Here is a 17,337-nt window from a genome sequence, read left to right as displayed (position 1 = left end):
ATGGGTGAATCCCGTTCTTCAAGAATCGACAGTTCAAGGACATCTCCTTTCATTTCAACATTGCAACATTTCAAAAGTCTCGACTCTCTACGACTGCATATCACCCTCTTCCTCCTTACTCCTCCCAGACCAGACCTCATCCTCCGGCCCCATCCCCCTCTCCACCCCCTCCACCCCACACAACCCCTCAATTTCTGCTGGTACCTCCCAGTCCCTCATCCCCTCCACCCTCGTCGCAAACACCATCCCCAACCCCGCCTCAGCATGCCATCCCACGTGACAATGGAAAAACCACAAGCCCGGATTATCCGCCACAAAGCTTATCAACAACCACCCATATGCCTCCACACTCGCCGTATCCCTCCGTAGCGGATTCGTTACATTGATGTGGTCGCCAACGTGACTAGGGGAGAGCAGAGTAGAAGGCGGATACCCGTGTCCCTGTGCCAAGACAAAGAATTTGTAGCCGTGGAGGTGGAAGGGGTGAGTTCCGTCGTCAAGATTCTGTATCAAGATCGTTATAGTGCGTGTGGATTTGGTTTGGTAGATGAGCTGGTGAACTGAGTCGAAGGGATGTGTGTCTAATATGCCCTCTTGTGCCTCCGTCTCGGGTGTTTGTGTTGAGAGCAAAGTGTTTAGAAGCGGTGATGTGGCATTGATGCGGAAGGAACTGTCATTCAGATACCCGCGCGAGAGCCTCCAGTCGCGGATTTGGAACGAGGAGCGCAGGTAGAGGGTGTGTTGGAGATCGTTTTCTGGGGCTGGTACTGCGATAACGGGGGCCAGGGTTGAGGTGTTTAGATCTCGGCATTCTACGTCGATGATCTCGGGCCAGTCTTTGCTTGTTGGGATGAGGTCTTTCGTGTTGTCGTCGTTCGCAGAAGGATAGTATAGTACGCCTCTGACTTCTTCTTGTAACTCTGGCTCTTCGTATGCAAAACAGTGGGTTACCATCCTCGCACGCATCCAGTACATGCCTTGGTTCTCCTCTTCCTTCGGTGGCGTCACGATGATGCTGTATCGTTGCGCAGGATTGATGTTCAGCCGATGGATAGACTGGGGGTGCACATCCGTGCCATCGACTTCTGTGACCTGGAACTCGTGTTCGTCGATCTGTAAAGCGAATTCTGCGAATGCTCCGACGTTGATGATGCGAAGTCGCGTGTTGCTGGTACGAGATAGGTTGAACAAGGCGTTACTGGTGCCAGAGGAAGAGCAGTTTCGATTCGGCAAGTCGGCGCAGTCTCGCATGTTCCTTCCGTTGATCAAGGCGGAGGGCGGAACGGGTTCGTCGTTCTCGCTGCCAGGGGCGAGGTACTGCATGAGTAGATCGGAAGAGAGGTCGTGGTAGTAGTCTGATACCATGACTATGCGGTCTTGCTCGTACGGTATCTTTTGCAATTCATCTTTCTCTTCTCCGCCTCTGGCATGGATGATAAGAGGTCCCACCAAACCATCTGATACTTGCATGCTGACGTGCGAATGGTACCAGTACGTTCCCGTCTGTCCTGATACGTTGAATCGGTATGTGAACGAGTGGCCTGGAGCAATAGGACATTGAGTAACTCCCACTGTTCCGTCCATCCAGTTCGTACCGTTTTGATAGAGACCGTGCCAATGGAAAGAAGTAGCGTTGATAGCTTCGTTCTGAACATTAATAACAAGCTCGTCGCCTTCGTTACACTCGATAAGCGGTCCGGGAAAGGTACCGTTGATGAGTATCATGGGTCGATACACGCCATCAGGGTTGAGAATGTAGTCGGATACTACCCATGTATACTCTCGGGTCGTAGGCGGTGCGTTGAAATCCCATGATGCAGAGAGTATGTACTCTTCTTCCGGTCGAAGTCTTGCAGGATGAGCATCAAGGGAGGGGGATGTATCATTCCGGGTACTTGTCAGACCCCGATACACCAGGGCTATGACTGTACATATAAGAAGCGAAACGACGGTCACGGGCCTGATCCATGGCCACCGATGAATGTGATGGTGTGAAACGTCGTGCTTGTCGCTCCAGCGCGGTTCCAAGTCGTTTTCTTGGTCTTCGCTGCCTCGAGATCGGTAATCGTCTGTGGGTGCATGCAGCAAGCCAACTTGCTCCTCAGGCTTGTGCATATTCGATTTAGATATCTCTTTCATGCCGAAGCTTTGGTTGCGGCCCATCGCGGTTAGCTTCCAAGAGACCTCATCAAGTCCCTGCCGGTATAACCAAAACGTGGTTCAGGGTATATATGTAGCAGTAATTGTTCTTGTTTGATGTTTGGCAATTTCCGTGTCAAGCACCCCGTCGTCCCTGCGTCGGATCTGATCGTTGTAACGTGCCATCTCGTTCAAGGAGCCTCTGAACACAACCACCACCAGCCATCCGCTGCACGGGTCCAGAAGATCATCACGCTACGCCACCCCACCTGCAGTGTCACTGGTGTCAGGTGTGGCCATACCTTGGATCTGCGGGTCGTACTAGGTTTGCCGAGTTCGTGTCCAATCAGCCCCGCACGTTCACCTCTCAAAGCTATCTAAAGCTTGTCGACCTTCCTAAAAAGCTTATCCTCCCGCATCGATGCGCGAAGTACTCTCCCTAAGAGTGCGCACATGTGCGCTGCGAAGAATGTCATTGGTGGAGATGTGACGGCTATACTGCAGGTCGTCCCAGTGATGTCCAGACCCTTAGGCACTACCTAGCGGAAGCGGCGCCTCATGACCCTGGCAGATGGGATGAAAAGCCCTGAGGAGAAACTTCATGTATGCCTGCTTCTGTCATTTCATCCGGCGTTTCTCCGTTGTCTTGACGTTCCTTGGTAAGGAGATATTGTGGTAGAAGGAGCCGAAAGGGCGTGCTAACCGAAACAACAGATTTGTCTAGCCATCATGATTACTCCACTCGTTTCGTCTCTAGCACTTCTAGCGATCTTGAACCCTGTACAAGCCCAAAGTACATTCCCAGGGAAAGCCTTCGACCGTATAGCCATAATATGGCTTGAAAACACCGACTACGATCTCGCAGCAGGAGACCCAAACCTAGCATGGCTCGCAAAGAAAGGCATTAGCCTCACGAATTACTTTGCAGTAACGCATCCTTCCATGCCCAACTATGCAGCTGCCATTTCAGGCGACTACTACGGCATCAACCACGATGACATGGTCGCCATTCCCTCCAACGTATCCACCTTGGTAGACCTCCTCGAAGACAAAGGTGTTAGCTGGGGCGAGTACCAAGAAGACATGCCTTCAGTAGGTTTCCAAGGGAAATCGTACACGAACCCTAAAACCGGAGCGAACATGTATGTTCGCAAGCACAACCCAGCTGTGCTGTATGATTCCGTGGCGCAAAAGACGGAGAGGCTGGCAAAGACAAAACCCTTGACCATGTTCAAAGAAGATATGGACAAGAACCAGTTGCCGCAGTGGATGTTTATCACCCCTAATATGACGAGCGACGGTATTTCACCCAATACATCCTGCACATCCCCGTAGAAACATACTAACACCCACAGGCCACGACTCCACCGTAACAGTAGCAGGAACCTGGACGCGCAACTTCCTCGAACCCCTCCTCACCAACAAGAACTTCATGAACAACACCCTCGTCATGGTAACCTTCGACGAGAACCACTCCTACGGCCAGCAAAACCGCGTCGTGGCCATACTGCTAGGCGATGCCGTGCCCGCCAGCTTGGTCGGCACCACAGACAACACGTACTACAACCACTACAGTGAGATCGCCACTGTACAAGCAAACTGGGGCTTACGTACGCTGGGCCGCTGGGACGTGGGCGCCAACGTGTTCAAATTCGTAGCGGAAAAGACGGGCGATGCGGTGCGAGCTTGGTCGGGCAAAGTTCCGTTGAGCAATATGTATTTCAATGCGTCGTATGCGGGCAAGTTGAGCAACAAGAACAAGTCGGTTCCCTGGCCTGTGCCTAACACGGATGCGGTGTATGCGGGGAGGGCTGTGTTGCCGGCTATTGCGGATACGTGGGGGAAGCAGGTTGGGCAGTCTGCGTATACGACTGCGTTGGAAATTCCGGATGGCATGCATCCGGAGGCTGAGTTCAAGTAGACGCGCTCATGACTAGAACTTTGAAGATGATCGCTTACATAGAGCAAGAAGTACCAATGAGTACTGAGCTATCGATTGATGGTACGCTTTGCAGTCACGCTGTAACTATAAAGTGTAACTGCAAAGCATACGATCATTCAATAGCCCAGTACTCATTGGTATCGACTGATCCGATATAAATTATCCCTAGACTGGGTCATGCCCGCTGTACATATCGCTGTCAACTAAACTGCCCATTGTCTGCGCGACGCCTTCTTTGCCTCCTCCATACCCTTGGCATCTCGTCGCAACACAGCACCCACTACTTGTATCCTGCCCACATCGGCATACGCGCCCTTCCCAATTTCCTCTGGCCAGATGTCTGGATGCAGAATCGTGTACTCTGCAAGATCCGCGCCTTCTACTTGTTGCAGCTTCTCCAAGAAGATGTCATGGCCAGGGTTAGCCGTCGGCATTGCGACACCCGTGTAAACCACGATTACACCAGTCGACGACAAGATTTTCATGCCTTCTTCTACGATGCGTATGGAAAGGTCGAGGCCGAAGCCAGCGCCACCGTCCGCATATATGGGCAGATCCTCGCCGTCTGTACTCGATGCGATGTATGGTGGGTTGCTGACAATCAGATCCACACCATGGTGCTTCAGATCTTCAGGCACGGTCGCGAAAAGGTTCGACTCAGCCAAGCCCACTTTGACGCCCGCCAGCTGCGCATTGACCTCGGCCAGACTCAACGCACGCGGATTCAGATCCAGCCCCAGCGTCTTTGCCTGCGGGTATGTCCTCGCCATGTGTATCGCGCCTGCGCCGGCTCCGCAGCAGACATCTACGATACTGCTGGGCGCATGTGGGAGGTGTCGGGATATGGTTTGGAGGAAGCCGACGAAGAAGTACGTGTCGGGGCCGCAGAAGACGGAATCGGACGCCGCTGGGAAGGAAGAATGAATGTAGTACAGCGAGGAGACATCAGGATCGCGACTCGGGAGGCTGGGAAGGTACAGGTTGGATACGCGGATGGTGGAGCGGTAGCTTTTGTCGTCATTCTGTGTGATCACGCTGGCTTCGTGGAGGCGTTCGAATATGTCGTCGGGTATTATCGATCGGAGTGCTTCTCTGTCAGATTGTTAGTACTGCACAATATACGATACCTCTTCCGTAGACGACAAACAGTGAAATGTATGACCTACCTAGTACATGACAAGTTCCAACCAAAGAAGTCGTACGCGTTCTGGGCATCTTCCGTCGCGACATTAGAGCGCCTTTTCTCCACTACCCTGCCCTGTGTCTCTGGCGATGGACACACAAAGACGTACTTCTGCTTGGCTAGATGGCTAGTCAGGGCCTGGTAGGCGATGGTAGTTTCCGACATGGTTGGAGGAGTGCTACACGTTTGTCTCCGCGGGCGACTTCATGGCGTAACGCCTCTGTGACACAGCCAACGCGTCTAAGTGTCAGTGCACATAGTACCAAGAGTTACCTGCGCCGCGGAGGACAAGCAGGTGTCACTGTGACGTTGTTGTTAGTAATGAAGGCTGCGTGAAAGCCTTCGTGCATGTCGTGATCTGGCCTGATCTACCCGAATAAGAGCTGTTCTAGACGCGCAGTGCAGATTGCATGCAAAGAAGCATCGCTTTTTCTTGTCGCTTGTCGCATCGCTTGCAGTTAATGGACAGATTGATGTCGCGAAGACGTTAGCTCCCACGCGGAAGGGTCGCGCGGTTTGTGGGGTGCGCTTGGCCTAGCTATAAGCAGTCTAGTGCCAGATGTCGTCACGGATCCATTTCCCGGCGATGACATTGACATCTCAAAAGACACCGCTGCGTGGTATTCATCGTCAGCATGATCTACTGTGCGTGTTTGCCTGGGGGCGCATGCTTCGCCACAGCTGCGCTGGGAATACCTAGTCAAAACCCATGTGCTACTTCATAGCTGGAAGAATGGATTACTATTCACATCAAACTCACGCTTGCACATTACGATAGATTACTCATAATGTTTATTCTACAGACTACTACAGCTGTACTCATTGCGTTTGTTGCGGTCATTGCCTACAATGAAATTCGAAATCGTCTTGCGAAAGGACGATCAAGAAGAAAGGATCTTGAAACCCCAGGCAGCCCAACCATACCAGCCACGAACGACGCCAAACCACCGGTGGATGACGGGACTTTGGAGACATCTGTCATCATTCAGACGAAACACTCAATCGACCCCGAACTTGAGAGATACAAGCAGCTTTACTACAAACTCCATCGTCTCGAACACCACCCCGAAATCCTACCAGAGTGTCGCGAGCTCCTCCTTGGTCTCCTCTCCTCAACTATCGCCGACGCAGCCAAGGAACCCCACAGCGGAATCTTAACCGTCGAACAATTCTCGCGCGACGGATTAGATGAGTTCCTCAAAGCCAAGGACGTCGACGTCACCAACCGCTGGGAGGAGTACCTTACGCGTCGCAGAGCCGGTGGATCCCGCGAGATGTTCAGTGACAAGGAGGAAGCGAAGTGGTGGCTCAAGCAAGCAGCACCAGTCAAGTACGTCGATGGCGCATGGCTCGGACACATCAACAAGATTAGCACGCCATTCAAGTACCGTCAAATCACCAAGAATGCCTGGCAGGTCATGTCCGAAGAACTTGGGGACGGAGATCTCGCAAAGAATCATGTCCATGTGTATCGAGAACTGATGGAGGACATTGAAGCTAGGCTTCCCGCTGCTGATTCAGAAGATTTCATTCATCCCCGTCACAATTTGACTGAAGCACGCTGTTGGAAAGCCGCCATGGCACAGCTCACCATCTCCTTGTTCCCCCACGAGTTCTTTCCAGAGGCTTTGGGCTTCAACATGGCGTACGAGAGTCTGCCGCTCCACTTGTTGAAGACCGTCAAGGAACTGCGCGAACTTCGATTAAACCCCTACTACTTCGAGCTTCATATTTCCATCGATAATGCCGATTCGGGTCACGCCGCGATGGCAATGGCTGCAGTTACCAACTACATCGAGTTGGTTGCAGAGCAAGAAGGGGAGGAGGCGGCGCGTATTGCGTGGAAACGCGTACAGGCTGGCTACATCCTCGCTGAGGGCTTGCCTACGACTCCCGAAAGTCCATCGCTCAAGGTCCAGGCCGAAGAGCCCTTTCCTCGTACGGGCACAGAGGCGGCGTTGGTCGACATATTCGCTGCAAAGAGCTTTGTTGCTCATAAAATCCACTGTAACAGTCGCCTGAAAATTGGCCGCCGTTCTTTGGTGGACTGGCTAGAGCCGAATGCTTTCAAAGACGCTCAGTGGCAGAAAGAATTCCTACATGATCTGAGTAACTGCAAACCTTGGGTTATAAAGGGCGACAGTGAAAAGAGCCGACTGGTCAAGGAGTTATCATGGGAAGGCAAGATGTTTGGAAGTTTTACTGAGAAAGAGGTGGAAGTCGTGAAAGCGTGGATCGACGAACTTGGCTCACCCACCCAGTCTCCGAAGTCTGATCCAAACGTGTACTTTGACTTCACGGGACAGTCTTCTAGTCCTCCGGTAGAAGCCGTGACCCAGGACTTGGACATCCTTACCGACTATCCCGTCCTCGCGTCACCAGAACCGATCACTTCGTTCACGACCTCTGACATCAGCAGTTTAAACATCGACGAATCCTTCATTCTCAATTTCAGCAACATCAATCTGACCAACCTCCTCCCACTATGGCTTACCTCACCCACTCTACTTGAAGCACTACCCGCAGTACCCGTCCGCGCTGCTGACATGTTCGGCTCCGCCATCGTACGCGTACTTCGCGCACAGACCGGGTTCAGTGCAGAAGGTCCTGGTGTCGCCGGCATGGACGAAGTTCATCGGACCGACGACGGTCACGCTGTCGGTCTTGTGAAACTTGGCTTGCGCATGTGCCGCAGGGAAGGTCTGCATGTACCTGTCAGCTTGAAAGAGGGTGTTGCTTTGGGTGATGATGACATTATTGCGTTCTCGAAGTGGATGCTTTGGATGGGTATGCGATGGCTGACACACCGGGATGTGCTAGTTGGTATGGCTTGGGCGTTTATGGAGATGCACGAAGCGCTGGCTAGATGTCAACGAGACATTGCATTGTTGGATGAAGAGAGTCTAAATGTACTGCAAGAGATCGCGGTCAGAGAGAGAAAAGGGCTTGAAGTCTGCAGAGAAGAGATCTTCCAAGACCAGAAGCGCAAGGAGGAGTTTAGTAGAGGTCTTTCCACAGCAAGACGAGCGATCAAATCATGTTTCACATAGCAATAGTTGGAAGAGGATCATGTGTAGAACTAGGCATCTTACGATACCCATGAATTCATCTGTTCAAAAGGTGGCCCTCAGGGCTAAAGGAAAGAAGCGAAATCAACAGCCAGACTATATACAACTCTCCAGCTCAAAAATGTATGTACAATGAAAGACTTTTTAACAAGCCAAAGTAGTCGCCCTCTACTTCTTGAGGGTAAGGAGACCGGGCCTGTAGGGGAGACGGTCGTAGTCGCCACCGGCGTTGGGGTTGCGGCCCTGGTACAACAGCTGCAGGTTGCAAGGGTCGACAGTCATGGTCTCGTCGTTGGTGACCTTGACCAAGTCTCCGTGGGAGATGTCGTTGGTCCAGGTGGCACCGCTGTTGGCCTTGCCGGCGAAGGGGTTCTGCTCGGTAGCAGCGTTGGGGGTCCAGCTGCCGCCGAGGCTGGAGGCAGTGAAAGAGCGGAAGTAGCGGCCACCAGAGCCGACGGCCTCGACAATCATGAGGTACTTCTTGGAGGTTCCGCCCTTGACGGTGTAGACCTGGACAGCCTCGAAGAGGTTGTTCTGGGTGTCGCTCATGACGACGGTGGAGGCAGTGCCGAAGTTGCCGGGGAAGTTGCCCTGGGGCATGCTGGAGCGGTAGATCTTGCCGTTGTCACCGGCGAAGAACAGGTACATGTTGGTACCGTCACCGATCAGGGTCTGGTCAATGGGACCAGTGCTGGAGCCGGAGATGGTTCCAGAGAAGAGGGGCTTGGCCGCACTCCAGCCGTTGGCGTTGGTGGGGTCTGAGGAGGTCTTGTAGGAGAAGGCGGTAGGTCCCCACTGGTAGGCAATGACCCAGGTGCTCTTGGGCTTGAAGTAGAAGAGAGTGGGCGCGACGAGACCCTGGTTCATGGCGTTCTGGGGAGCAGATGCGAGCTCGTTGAAGTTGGAGACGACGCCGAAGTTCATGGAGCCGTACTTGGAGCCGGTGTCGTGGTTGGTGGCGTAGACGAGGTGCTTGCCGTTGACCATCTGGGTGGTGAAGTCCTTGAGGTTGGCCCATCCGGCCTTGGGCTGGGCGAGAGCGTTGGATGAAGTCCACTTGTAGCTGGTGGGAAGCTGGCAAGTCTGGGCTGAAGCAGTTGCGCCCAAGAAGGCGACTGCGACAGCGGGAAGGCTGAGGTCGGTAGGAGTGAAACGCATGGTTGCTGATGTGTGGAGAGACTGTTGAGTGAGTGAATGAGAGACTTGGTTGTGTGTTGAGGCCTTACAGACGGACAGCAACAGGATACTTATACCTCCAAGCCTGATGTCGGACCTACCAACCCACAACGTACACAGCCTGTCACATCGTCTCCACTACGCAGACCACCTCATTGTCTCGACCGATCACATTGGCCTCGGTCATAGCTCATCCCGGCGCTGGAAATTGATCTCCATACCGTGGGTCTGTTTGCGGCGTAGTATATTGTTCCGTTGTTGTGGGTATATTAATGACATGGTGTTTCAAGGGAATTGGCGTACCTGCGCGGACACCAATTCTCCGTAATGCGGGGATTACCCGGCAAAGGGATGCCATGCCGTTCAGAAGCCCGGTTGGGGAAGGCGCCAAGTCGTGGTGGGTAATGCTTGATTTCCATGCAGGCTTATGCGGCAACTAACGGTCTGATCGCTAGGGCTGAAGGCTCTATTTTGACGTCTTTCGGTCTCTGCGATTGGTAGTAACAAGGCCATGCAACCATTTTGTTTCAATGTTTAGACGCGACAGAGGGTGGACAGCTGTGTTGATTGCTGGAAACAAAATCTCGGCGGTATTCCCACAAATGTGAGTGGTAGTTAGCTTTGTGATACAGAAACTGCCACCGGGTGTTTACCAGAATCCACTAATCGCGCCACTCAAGGTTTAGTGCCCGCTGTGACCAGATGTCAAAACACCGTGAAACACCCGGTGGGCGGAATCTAGAAGCAGGTGCAGAAATGTCGGTGGCGCAACAATGCTGGTGGTCAGGCCAGCGTTTGAACGATCACAGGCAGCTCAGACGGGATCTTAGCGAGGTTGAAGTTGTTGGCAATGCTTATGCTGCGGCGCATTGATACCCGTCCTGACATTGACACTACGTCAATGGATGTGGACCTTTGTTTCGTTTCAACTGCGCGTAGCACAGGGGAAGATAACGACCGCTTTTGCACCGCCCTGGAGTCGGTGAGTGATCTCGAAGCAGTTCATTCCGGTCGCGCATAGACCATGAGTCTACTGTAAGATTGTACGGAGTGCGTTCTAGATGGAGAGGACGTGGTCGCCGAGTACACCTACCACCTACGCTACTGAGATCATTCCAAGATTCGTATGAAGACGAGGCGGTAGGGTCGGTAGTTGAGTCGACTCGTGGAATTTCTTTGCCCGTGAGTATGAACAGCGGTGGTGTGTGGCGCCACCGACAGTGCTGGCAGCCAAGTCACTTAGAACGTTGCCGAGGAATCAAAGCCGACCAGATGACCGACTCAATGTGGACTAGTAGTAGAAGTCGTAAGCTGAGCGCAAGGGTCGGCACGAGGACTAGGGCTGTATATTGAGCAAGTGAGCCCCTTACCGTGTTGACAGTTCTGGCGAATTCCTGCGACAGTATCTCTCTGCGCGGTATCTTGACTGTATCTTGACACACAACTCGACAGATGTCATCGTACATTCGGAAGCACGGAGCCTATCTTATGGGTACCTTCCGAATCCACTGTACCCCATACCAAGCCTGTAGGAGCCGTGTAGGAAGCTGGGCATCCCAAGACACTAGGCATCTCCCGTGGCTGCAGGAAACGTTCCCAAGACGGGTTTTAGCATGGTTCTGGCGCTTAAATGCCCCGTGGGGAAGTAATATAGTTGTCGGCAGTCGCGTGGTTCTGATGATATGTGGCGTCTTGCCCAGAGACGGAATATTCAACGCCGCCCGTTGCGTCCACACTGAGACTCAATCGTATTATGGGTAGGCTAACTTGACACGTCTGTTAAGACTGCTCGTGAAGCAAATATCGAGATTAATTCCACGGTGCATTCGCTGTCCGACGAGATGGCAAAGTGTCCATGTTGGTCAGGGTTTGTATGTACGGGGTACAAGGATAAGGAATATTTAGCCGTCGTGAGTTCGTGCAGGCAAACTGACGAGCTGGTCGGCTAGGAGTACTGCACATTCTGGCTGAGATGTCAATTGTACGGTATATGTGCGAGGCATGATTGGGATGAGGAAGGAGTGCAAGCTGTTGTCTGAGTTGTAGACGAAGCGAGTGCTGACTCAGCCACTTCCCTATTCGGAATGCATTCGCTGAGGAAGTAGCGAGCTTTGCGCAACCTTTGTTTCTGGCCTCTGACACTGCAAGCTGTCGATTACACAGGCTCTTACTTGGTCGGAATGGATATTATGTTGTGATTGGAAGGTCGTTGTATCATTAGCAGATGTATAATGGTTTGGCATTACAGGCATCGCATACCCATCTATTTAGCCTCATGATGAGCCCCTCTCACTGGAATTCGAAACTGCCGGTAACAATTACACTGTGTTGGAAAGATGGCAGGATCGCAGAAGGTGCTGCTACCGCCTAAATCCTGCAGCTCGACTAGCACCCCAGCCTTGTTCCTGGATGAATTGAGGTCCCTCAAACTCAGATGTCTGAGTGCTGGCTATATGGATGAAGCCGGGGTTTTCATGAAGCCATACACGTCTTCATCCATGATGAAATGTGACCAGAACCGTGAACGCAATGTGTTTCGAAGATGTAGTAGTTGGAGGGCCGTATACTACAAATCTGTCAGTTGAAGAAGCGCAGTGGAAGTAGATATACGCACTCGCATGTAACACTCAATGTATATATCCACTCAGGCAACTTGCTCTTGCCACACAAACACTCGCACGCGCGTCTGCGCGCCTCGGCTGAGTACCCCGCACGTGTCCTGTGTATCGCATCCGCGTCGTGAACGCCTCAAAGATAGACGCCATCGTCACGCTCAGGCGCCGGCGCCGGCGCATCACCATTCCTCTGTTCTTCAGCCGCGGTACCATTCGTCGCCGGAGCCACGCTGCCGTTGGTGACCGCACCATCAACCTTCTCTTCTTCGCGCGGCCTCCACGGCAGACCCCTCACATCCTTGACCTCGTTCTTGATCGCCTCCCTCCGTTCCTCGAACCTCTTCATAACCTGTTTGTTCTCCATCAGCGCCTCGTAGCAGTCGCGGTCGTCGTTTTCGCGCGCAAACTCCTCGAGCTGCTTGTTGCTCGATTCAAGGTGTGTGAGTTGGTTCGTGAGTTCGGAGTACTTGGCGTAGAGCGATTCGACGGAGAGGTCCTCGAGGGCCTTGGAGAAGCGCGTGAAGGTTATGGGGGCGGCGTCGGCGGACATGGCGGGAAGTAGTTCGAGAGTAGCGCGTGTCTGAGGGTTTATTGGGTTCGCAGGCAGTAGCCGGGACGTCAGTTGAACTGTAGAGTTGGGGTGTACAAGGTTTGGTGAGTAAAGTTCCGGCGTAAGTCTGTGTGGAACATGACCGCATCTGGTGGGGCAAAAGAACGGAGCTACCCCGCCAGACGCTGAGCTGTTGCCTGAGCCCACTGAATCATCCACCGCTCTGGTGAACGGTTGTCTGGAAGCTGTTCATGTTTTTTCTGTTTAGTTGGCAGTATATATTGTTTTTATTTGGTCGAGCTTGCATCAATCAGTAAAATACATGATTTTCCGGCACTTTGGCGTACGAGCTCCTCCAGTGCAACTGCCATCAACGCTTACTAATCCAAATTCTAGGGAGTGGTTAACGCGCTGGCCTGCTAGTCCTTCACCGGAAAGTTAGCCAGTTCCTTCGGGAGCGTGTGTTCGAATCACACAGGTGTCGCAACAAACCGATCTTTTTGCTCGTTCAGGGGACATCCCCAAGGAAGAACATCTCTTTTTGCGTATAAGATATCACTACAGCACATAGGCAGCTCGAAGTCTGAAGATACATCATAAGGTCGTCTGGCGTTATGGACTACGTTTTTGCACCTCTCATAAAGATTAGATATACCAGCCTGGCGCTAATGTACAGAATTGAGTATCTTAGGCGCGTGTGCTATGTAGAATGTGATACGTGTCCATTGCTTTGATACATACTTCCACTATCTTCCAGGGTTCATACCAGGCATCAGATCCGGCTTATCGAGCACCATACCCCGGAGCAAGACCAACTGTCTCAACCCCTCCCAATCATCACCCTCCTCATCACCCCGTCTCCACACTTCCTTGAAACCCCATGCGCATGCAATACGATCCAACGCCGCCCGCTCATCTTCCCTTATGTATCGATCCAGCAGCGGTACACCAGGCCGCCAGACCACTCGGTCGTGGTGATCGTTGTATGTTGTGAGAGCGACGAATCCGAGTGTGCCGGTGCACAGGACATACGTGCTCATGCCCATGAAGGCGTAGAGCTTGAAGGTCCACGGGTCGATGAAGCCGCTGTAGACGGAAAGTTCCTGGGCGATCATGTAGAGAGCGAGTGGGGTGAGGCCGACGAGCACCCCCGGTAAGCCCATCTTTGTGAGTATGCGATGCCGCCGCCATGCGGGAGCGCGGTAGGTGTGATCGACGACATCGAGGGCCAGTGCTAGGTCTTTCGCGTCGATGGCGGCCGTGAGCGCTTCGTCGGCGAGATCAGCTGGAATGACCTGCTTAGCCGACTTGGGCGAGGGCTTGGAGAACTTGGGTGGTGACGAGCCTTCAACTGGGACCGGTTTGTTCGCGTAGAGGTAGAGTGCCTCGGGAATAGTCTTCGGTCGGGCAAGTAGTCGCTGCAGGTGGATGTATATAGCGAGGACGTTCGGTGATAGGAAGACTTTCTCGTGCTTTAGGAGACGCTCCGCGAGCTTCGAAAGATACGATGGCGAGGGCAGGGCATCCAATCCCAGCATTTTCGAGCTCTTTCTTTTCGCCGTCTCCGCCGTCTCGTCCCCGTCCAGTCCAGAGAGAATGGCGCCCGCTGAGCTCTGCCTTATTGCCGCCTTCTGTAGTTGAGGCTGGCGTGCGCGTATGGCAATGGCTTCTTGCGCAATGCTGTCCAGTCCTTCAAACGCTTCCATTATAACGTGCTCCTTCTCGACCTTGGGTGAATTGAATATTTCCTGTATTCGCGCCTCCACCTGGGCAAGGTGACTCTTCAACGCCGCAATTCTGTCCGACGTATGTAGGCCGCCATCGTCGCGCGTGTCAATCGCTGCTGCCGTCCGAGGTGTTGTCGCGATGCTTCGTACCAATATACGGGGTGTCAGAGTCGTGGTTCGCGCGTTTTGCCGCCGTATCGAGGGTGTTCGGAGGGAGGATGCGGAGAGGAATGCGCGGCGGCTTGCAGGCTTCTGCAGTATGTAGTCACACAACTGACATACTGGCCGCGACTGTGTGCGCATTGGCAGATTGCCAGGCTTCATGGCGCAGGTGGTGATATCGTGGGATGCGATCACCAAGCCGTCTGCAGGGCACGTTGCTTAGGTGTTTGGGTGGGAAGCGATTAAAGTTGCTTATCGATAGGACCGCGACTGAAGGTCGGACACTCAAGTCCCAGCAACATCACGTAGCCTCCACGCCTGATTGACAACTGGAAGCAACTTCACTATATTGGGAATAATTATCTCAAGGGACTATCCCCTGTCCTAGACGCGGAATGAGCCCTGGAATCACGGGGCGTCGAGACGATGCAACGTCCACCTGTACCCGAGGCCTACAGCTATTATCCAGAGCTTCGGTCGTGATAGCCGACATCCAGGGACGTGTACGAATGAAGAGTGAGCCTTGTACCCTTGTAGTCGATATCTACTGCGGATGGACGCCTTTTGATGAGTCACCCGCAGGCGTGGCTAACGAATCGTACCTCGCCTCGTAACGACTGCCCTTGCCTCTACATCATCTGCGCAACCGTCTCGCCAACGTCTGGGTCTACCTAGGTATGGTTCTTTATCATACAGACGCGCCAACAATGTATCGGCAATTCGAGCAAGCGCGAGACTGCGCTGAACGCGAGCTCAAGCAGTAAGTGCTGCGACAGCCGTCAGCTTCCAAAGTTAATTACAGCCATAGAGCCAGCCTCAGCTGTAAACTTCACCTCCGGAGTACCGCATCATCCGAGGATGGCGTGGAAGAGAGGCTGCGTCGCTATGACCACTTGACCGATGTTTTACATGCAGCAATTATTCGCTACACGAATGCTGCAAACATGGACGTCGTCGCACGTGTTTTGAACTTACCGCGAGAGCTGCGGGATAACATCTACACGCAGTTATGGCAACCTGACGAGAAACACGATCCGACTCGCAGTGTAATCTGTTGGTGGGAACTATTCCATGAGCCTTGGTTCAGCGTAGATCACGATCCAGACACACCAGCAGGGTTATCAATGCTGTACATGAACCTTCGGCCACCTCATTTCATCGACAAGACTTTCGTAGGACTGGTGTTCGCTAAAGAGGCTCTCAAGCTATTCCGAGATGTCGTTGGCAAAGACCTGCGCCCAATTGACGACAAGGATCCCGTGGCTGAATGCCTATTGCTCGACACTTCCGTGGCGGACTTTGTGAGGAGAGACGCATTTGGTGTTGGATTTACCATGGAAGAGTTGGCAAGGAATTTGGATCTGCGTGTGACCTTCCAGTGTGACGCGCTGACTGACAGCGAATTCTCCGAGATTCAGGAGAGCAAGACACACGATCAAGGCTCGCGCACGGCGGATGCAACGGCGTATACACGAGAAGACTATCTTTCAGAGATCAATGATGGCGTCACGGCTTTGCTGGACATTTCACACACTGAACGTGTTACTACTCACAACGAACACCGTCGCCATATGCAGACCCGGGCTAGAGTTGTTACCTTGGCTATAAGACAAGAAGAAGACTTGGGCCCGGGCTGGGATCATGGTTCACTGTTCCTGAAACTTGTCGCTCGCACCTACCATGGGCTGAGAGCCAAAGGTTTCGTAGTCAAAGTCGAGTATCATAGCGAAGAGGTCGATCTCAAGGTATTGTTTGAGGATGAAGTCTGGACATGGACGGAAGATGAATGGGAAATCAACCTCTTTAGAAAGAACATGATATCATACGTACAAACGTCCGGCAATTCACCCCAGAGGTACGTTTGGGCACAACTCAGGGACCATCTGTTTCGACACCCAGACCAAGACGATCTCACCGCATGATTGTACGACTGCGTGCGATGAATATAGATGCATCAGGTGTGCATCGAAGGCTCGGGATAGACTTGGAAAAGGGCCATTTCGCAGGTCTGACATACGCCTGGCCAGCCAGGAATGGACCCGCCACGTCGATGCCGACGCATGCCAGGTATCTTTGATTCAGTTCGTCAGCTATTCTGCTTGGATGGTGAGTCCGCATCCATCCCCGGCTCCTGCATTTCGCCCGACAAATCTCCACTTCCGCCCACACTACCTCCATCAACCTCGCTGCTCACACTACCCCTGCTTTCTCCAAACGTCGCAGCAAACTGCACAAGCATATTACCATGCTTCACGCTATCAACAATGTCTCTCGGATCCACACCAGCTCTGATTCTCGCCAGGATCTCACTCGCTTCCTCATCCGGCAGCGACTTGAGCATCTCGAACAACTCTTCCAGGTCTTGATGTCTACGTTTCGACTGAGTGTTCTCTGTTTCCGTGTACTGGCACACGGAATCGCGGGACGTGCATTCACTGCAAATGGGACGGTCGCCGTTACACTATGGTTCAAAAGATCAGAAGGCTACTTTGCTGATGTTGCTTTATATACATGCAATGTACTTGGTCTGTCGGTACCTTGGTTTTACGACTTCTGCAGGCTGCACAAGCTAGAGAGACGCGAGCTCGCTTCGGTTGCGATGGTGGAGCCTCTACTCTCGGTGAGGCTGCAGGGAGGAGAGGGCGTAGAGGGCGTGCCGCAGCACTGTCGCCGGAAATAGCTGGACTGGTCTGTTGCGGTTGCATTACGCACGAGACGGCGCCTAACGGGGGTTGCTTCCTTCTTCTGCTTAGCAGAAATCTGCAAGCAATCTGC

General features: G+C 52.9%; 8 protein-coding genes across 8 annotated transcripts; 3 read left to right on the top strand and 5 right to left on the bottom strand.

Moving 5' to 3' along the window:
• Positions 1-87: 87 nt before the first annotated feature.
• J4E78_009987 (uncharacterized protein) lies at positions 88-1,725 on the bottom strand (the record flags this gene model as incomplete). Its single annotated transcript, XM_049370570.1, has 1 exon — positions 88-1,725. The coding sequence occupies one exon, from the start codon at positions 1,723-1,725 to the stop codon at positions 88-90; it is 1,638 nt and encodes a 545-aa protein (XP_049217741.1).
• A 1,143-nt stretch (positions 1,726-2,868) lies between these two features.
• Positions 2,869-4,060, top strand: J4E78_009986 (uncharacterized protein; the record flags this gene model as incomplete). The annotated part of the gene is made up of 2 exons (XM_049370569.1): positions 2,869-3,439; positions 3,495-4,060. The coding sequence occupies 2 exons, from the start codon at positions 2,869-2,871 to the stop codon at positions 4,058-4,060; spliced, it is 1,137 nt and encodes a 378-aa protein (XP_049217740.1).
• A 224-nt stretch (positions 4,061-4,284) lies between these two features.
• Positions 4,285-5,429, bottom strand: J4E78_009985 (uncharacterized protein; the record flags this gene model as incomplete). Its single annotated transcript, XM_049370568.1, has 2 exons — positions 4,285-5,173; positions 5,248-5,429. The coding sequence occupies 2 exons, from the start codon at positions 5,427-5,429 to the stop codon at positions 4,285-4,287; spliced, it is 1,071 nt and encodes a 356-aa protein (XP_049217739.1).
• Positions 5,430-6,052: 623 nt separating this feature from the next.
• J4E78_009984 (uncharacterized protein) lies at positions 6,053-8,314 on the top strand (the record flags this gene model as incomplete). The annotated part of the gene is made up of 1 exon (XM_049370567.1): positions 6,053-8,314. One exon carries the CDS (start codon positions 6,053-6,055, stop codon positions 8,312-8,314), a length of 2,262 nt encoding a protein of 753 aa, XP_049217738.1.
• Positions 8,315-8,500: 186 nt separating this feature from the next.
• Positions 8,501-9,490, bottom strand: J4E78_009983 (uncharacterized protein; the record flags this gene model as incomplete). Its single annotated transcript, XM_049370566.1, has 1 exon — positions 8,501-9,490. One exon carries the CDS (start codon positions 9,488-9,490, stop codon positions 8,501-8,503), a length of 990 nt encoding a protein of 329 aa, XP_049217737.1.
• A 2,766-nt stretch (positions 9,491-12,256) lies between these two features.
• J4E78_009982 (uncharacterized protein) lies at positions 12,257-12,673 on the bottom strand (the record flags this gene model as incomplete). Its single annotated transcript, XM_049370565.1, has 1 exon — positions 12,257-12,673. One exon carries the CDS (start codon positions 12,671-12,673, stop codon positions 12,257-12,259), a length of 417 nt encoding a protein of 138 aa, XP_049217736.1.
• Positions 12,674-13,419: 746 nt separating this feature from the next.
• J4E78_009981 (uncharacterized protein) lies at positions 13,420-14,724 on the bottom strand (the record flags this gene model as incomplete). The annotated part of the gene is made up of 1 exon (XM_049370564.1): positions 13,420-14,724. The coding sequence occupies one exon, from the start codon at positions 14,722-14,724 to the stop codon at positions 13,420-13,422; it is 1,305 nt and encodes a 434-aa protein (XP_049217735.1).
• Positions 14,725-15,506: 782 nt separating this feature from the next.
• On the top strand, positions 15,507-16,484 carry J4E78_009980 (uncharacterized protein; the record flags this gene model as incomplete). The annotated part of the gene is made up of 2 exons (XM_049370563.1): positions 15,507-15,512; positions 15,570-16,484. 2 exons carry the CDS (start codon positions 15,507-15,509, stop codon positions 16,482-16,484), a joined length of 921 nt encoding a protein of 306 aa, XP_049217734.1.
• Between the last annotated feature and the right edge of the window lie 853 nt (positions 16,485-17,337).

The sequence above is a fragment of the Alternaria triticimaculans genome (assembly GCF_023758025.1).
Source record: "Alternaria triticimaculans strain BMP 0046 chromosome Unknown scaffold_25, whole genome shotgun sequence".
NCBI lineage: Eukaryota > Fungi > Ascomycota > Dothideomycetes > Pleosporales > Pleosporaceae > Alternaria > Alternaria triticimaculans.
Note: the sequence above shows the minus strand (reverse complement) of the source record. Positions and strands in the feature narration are given on the sequence as shown.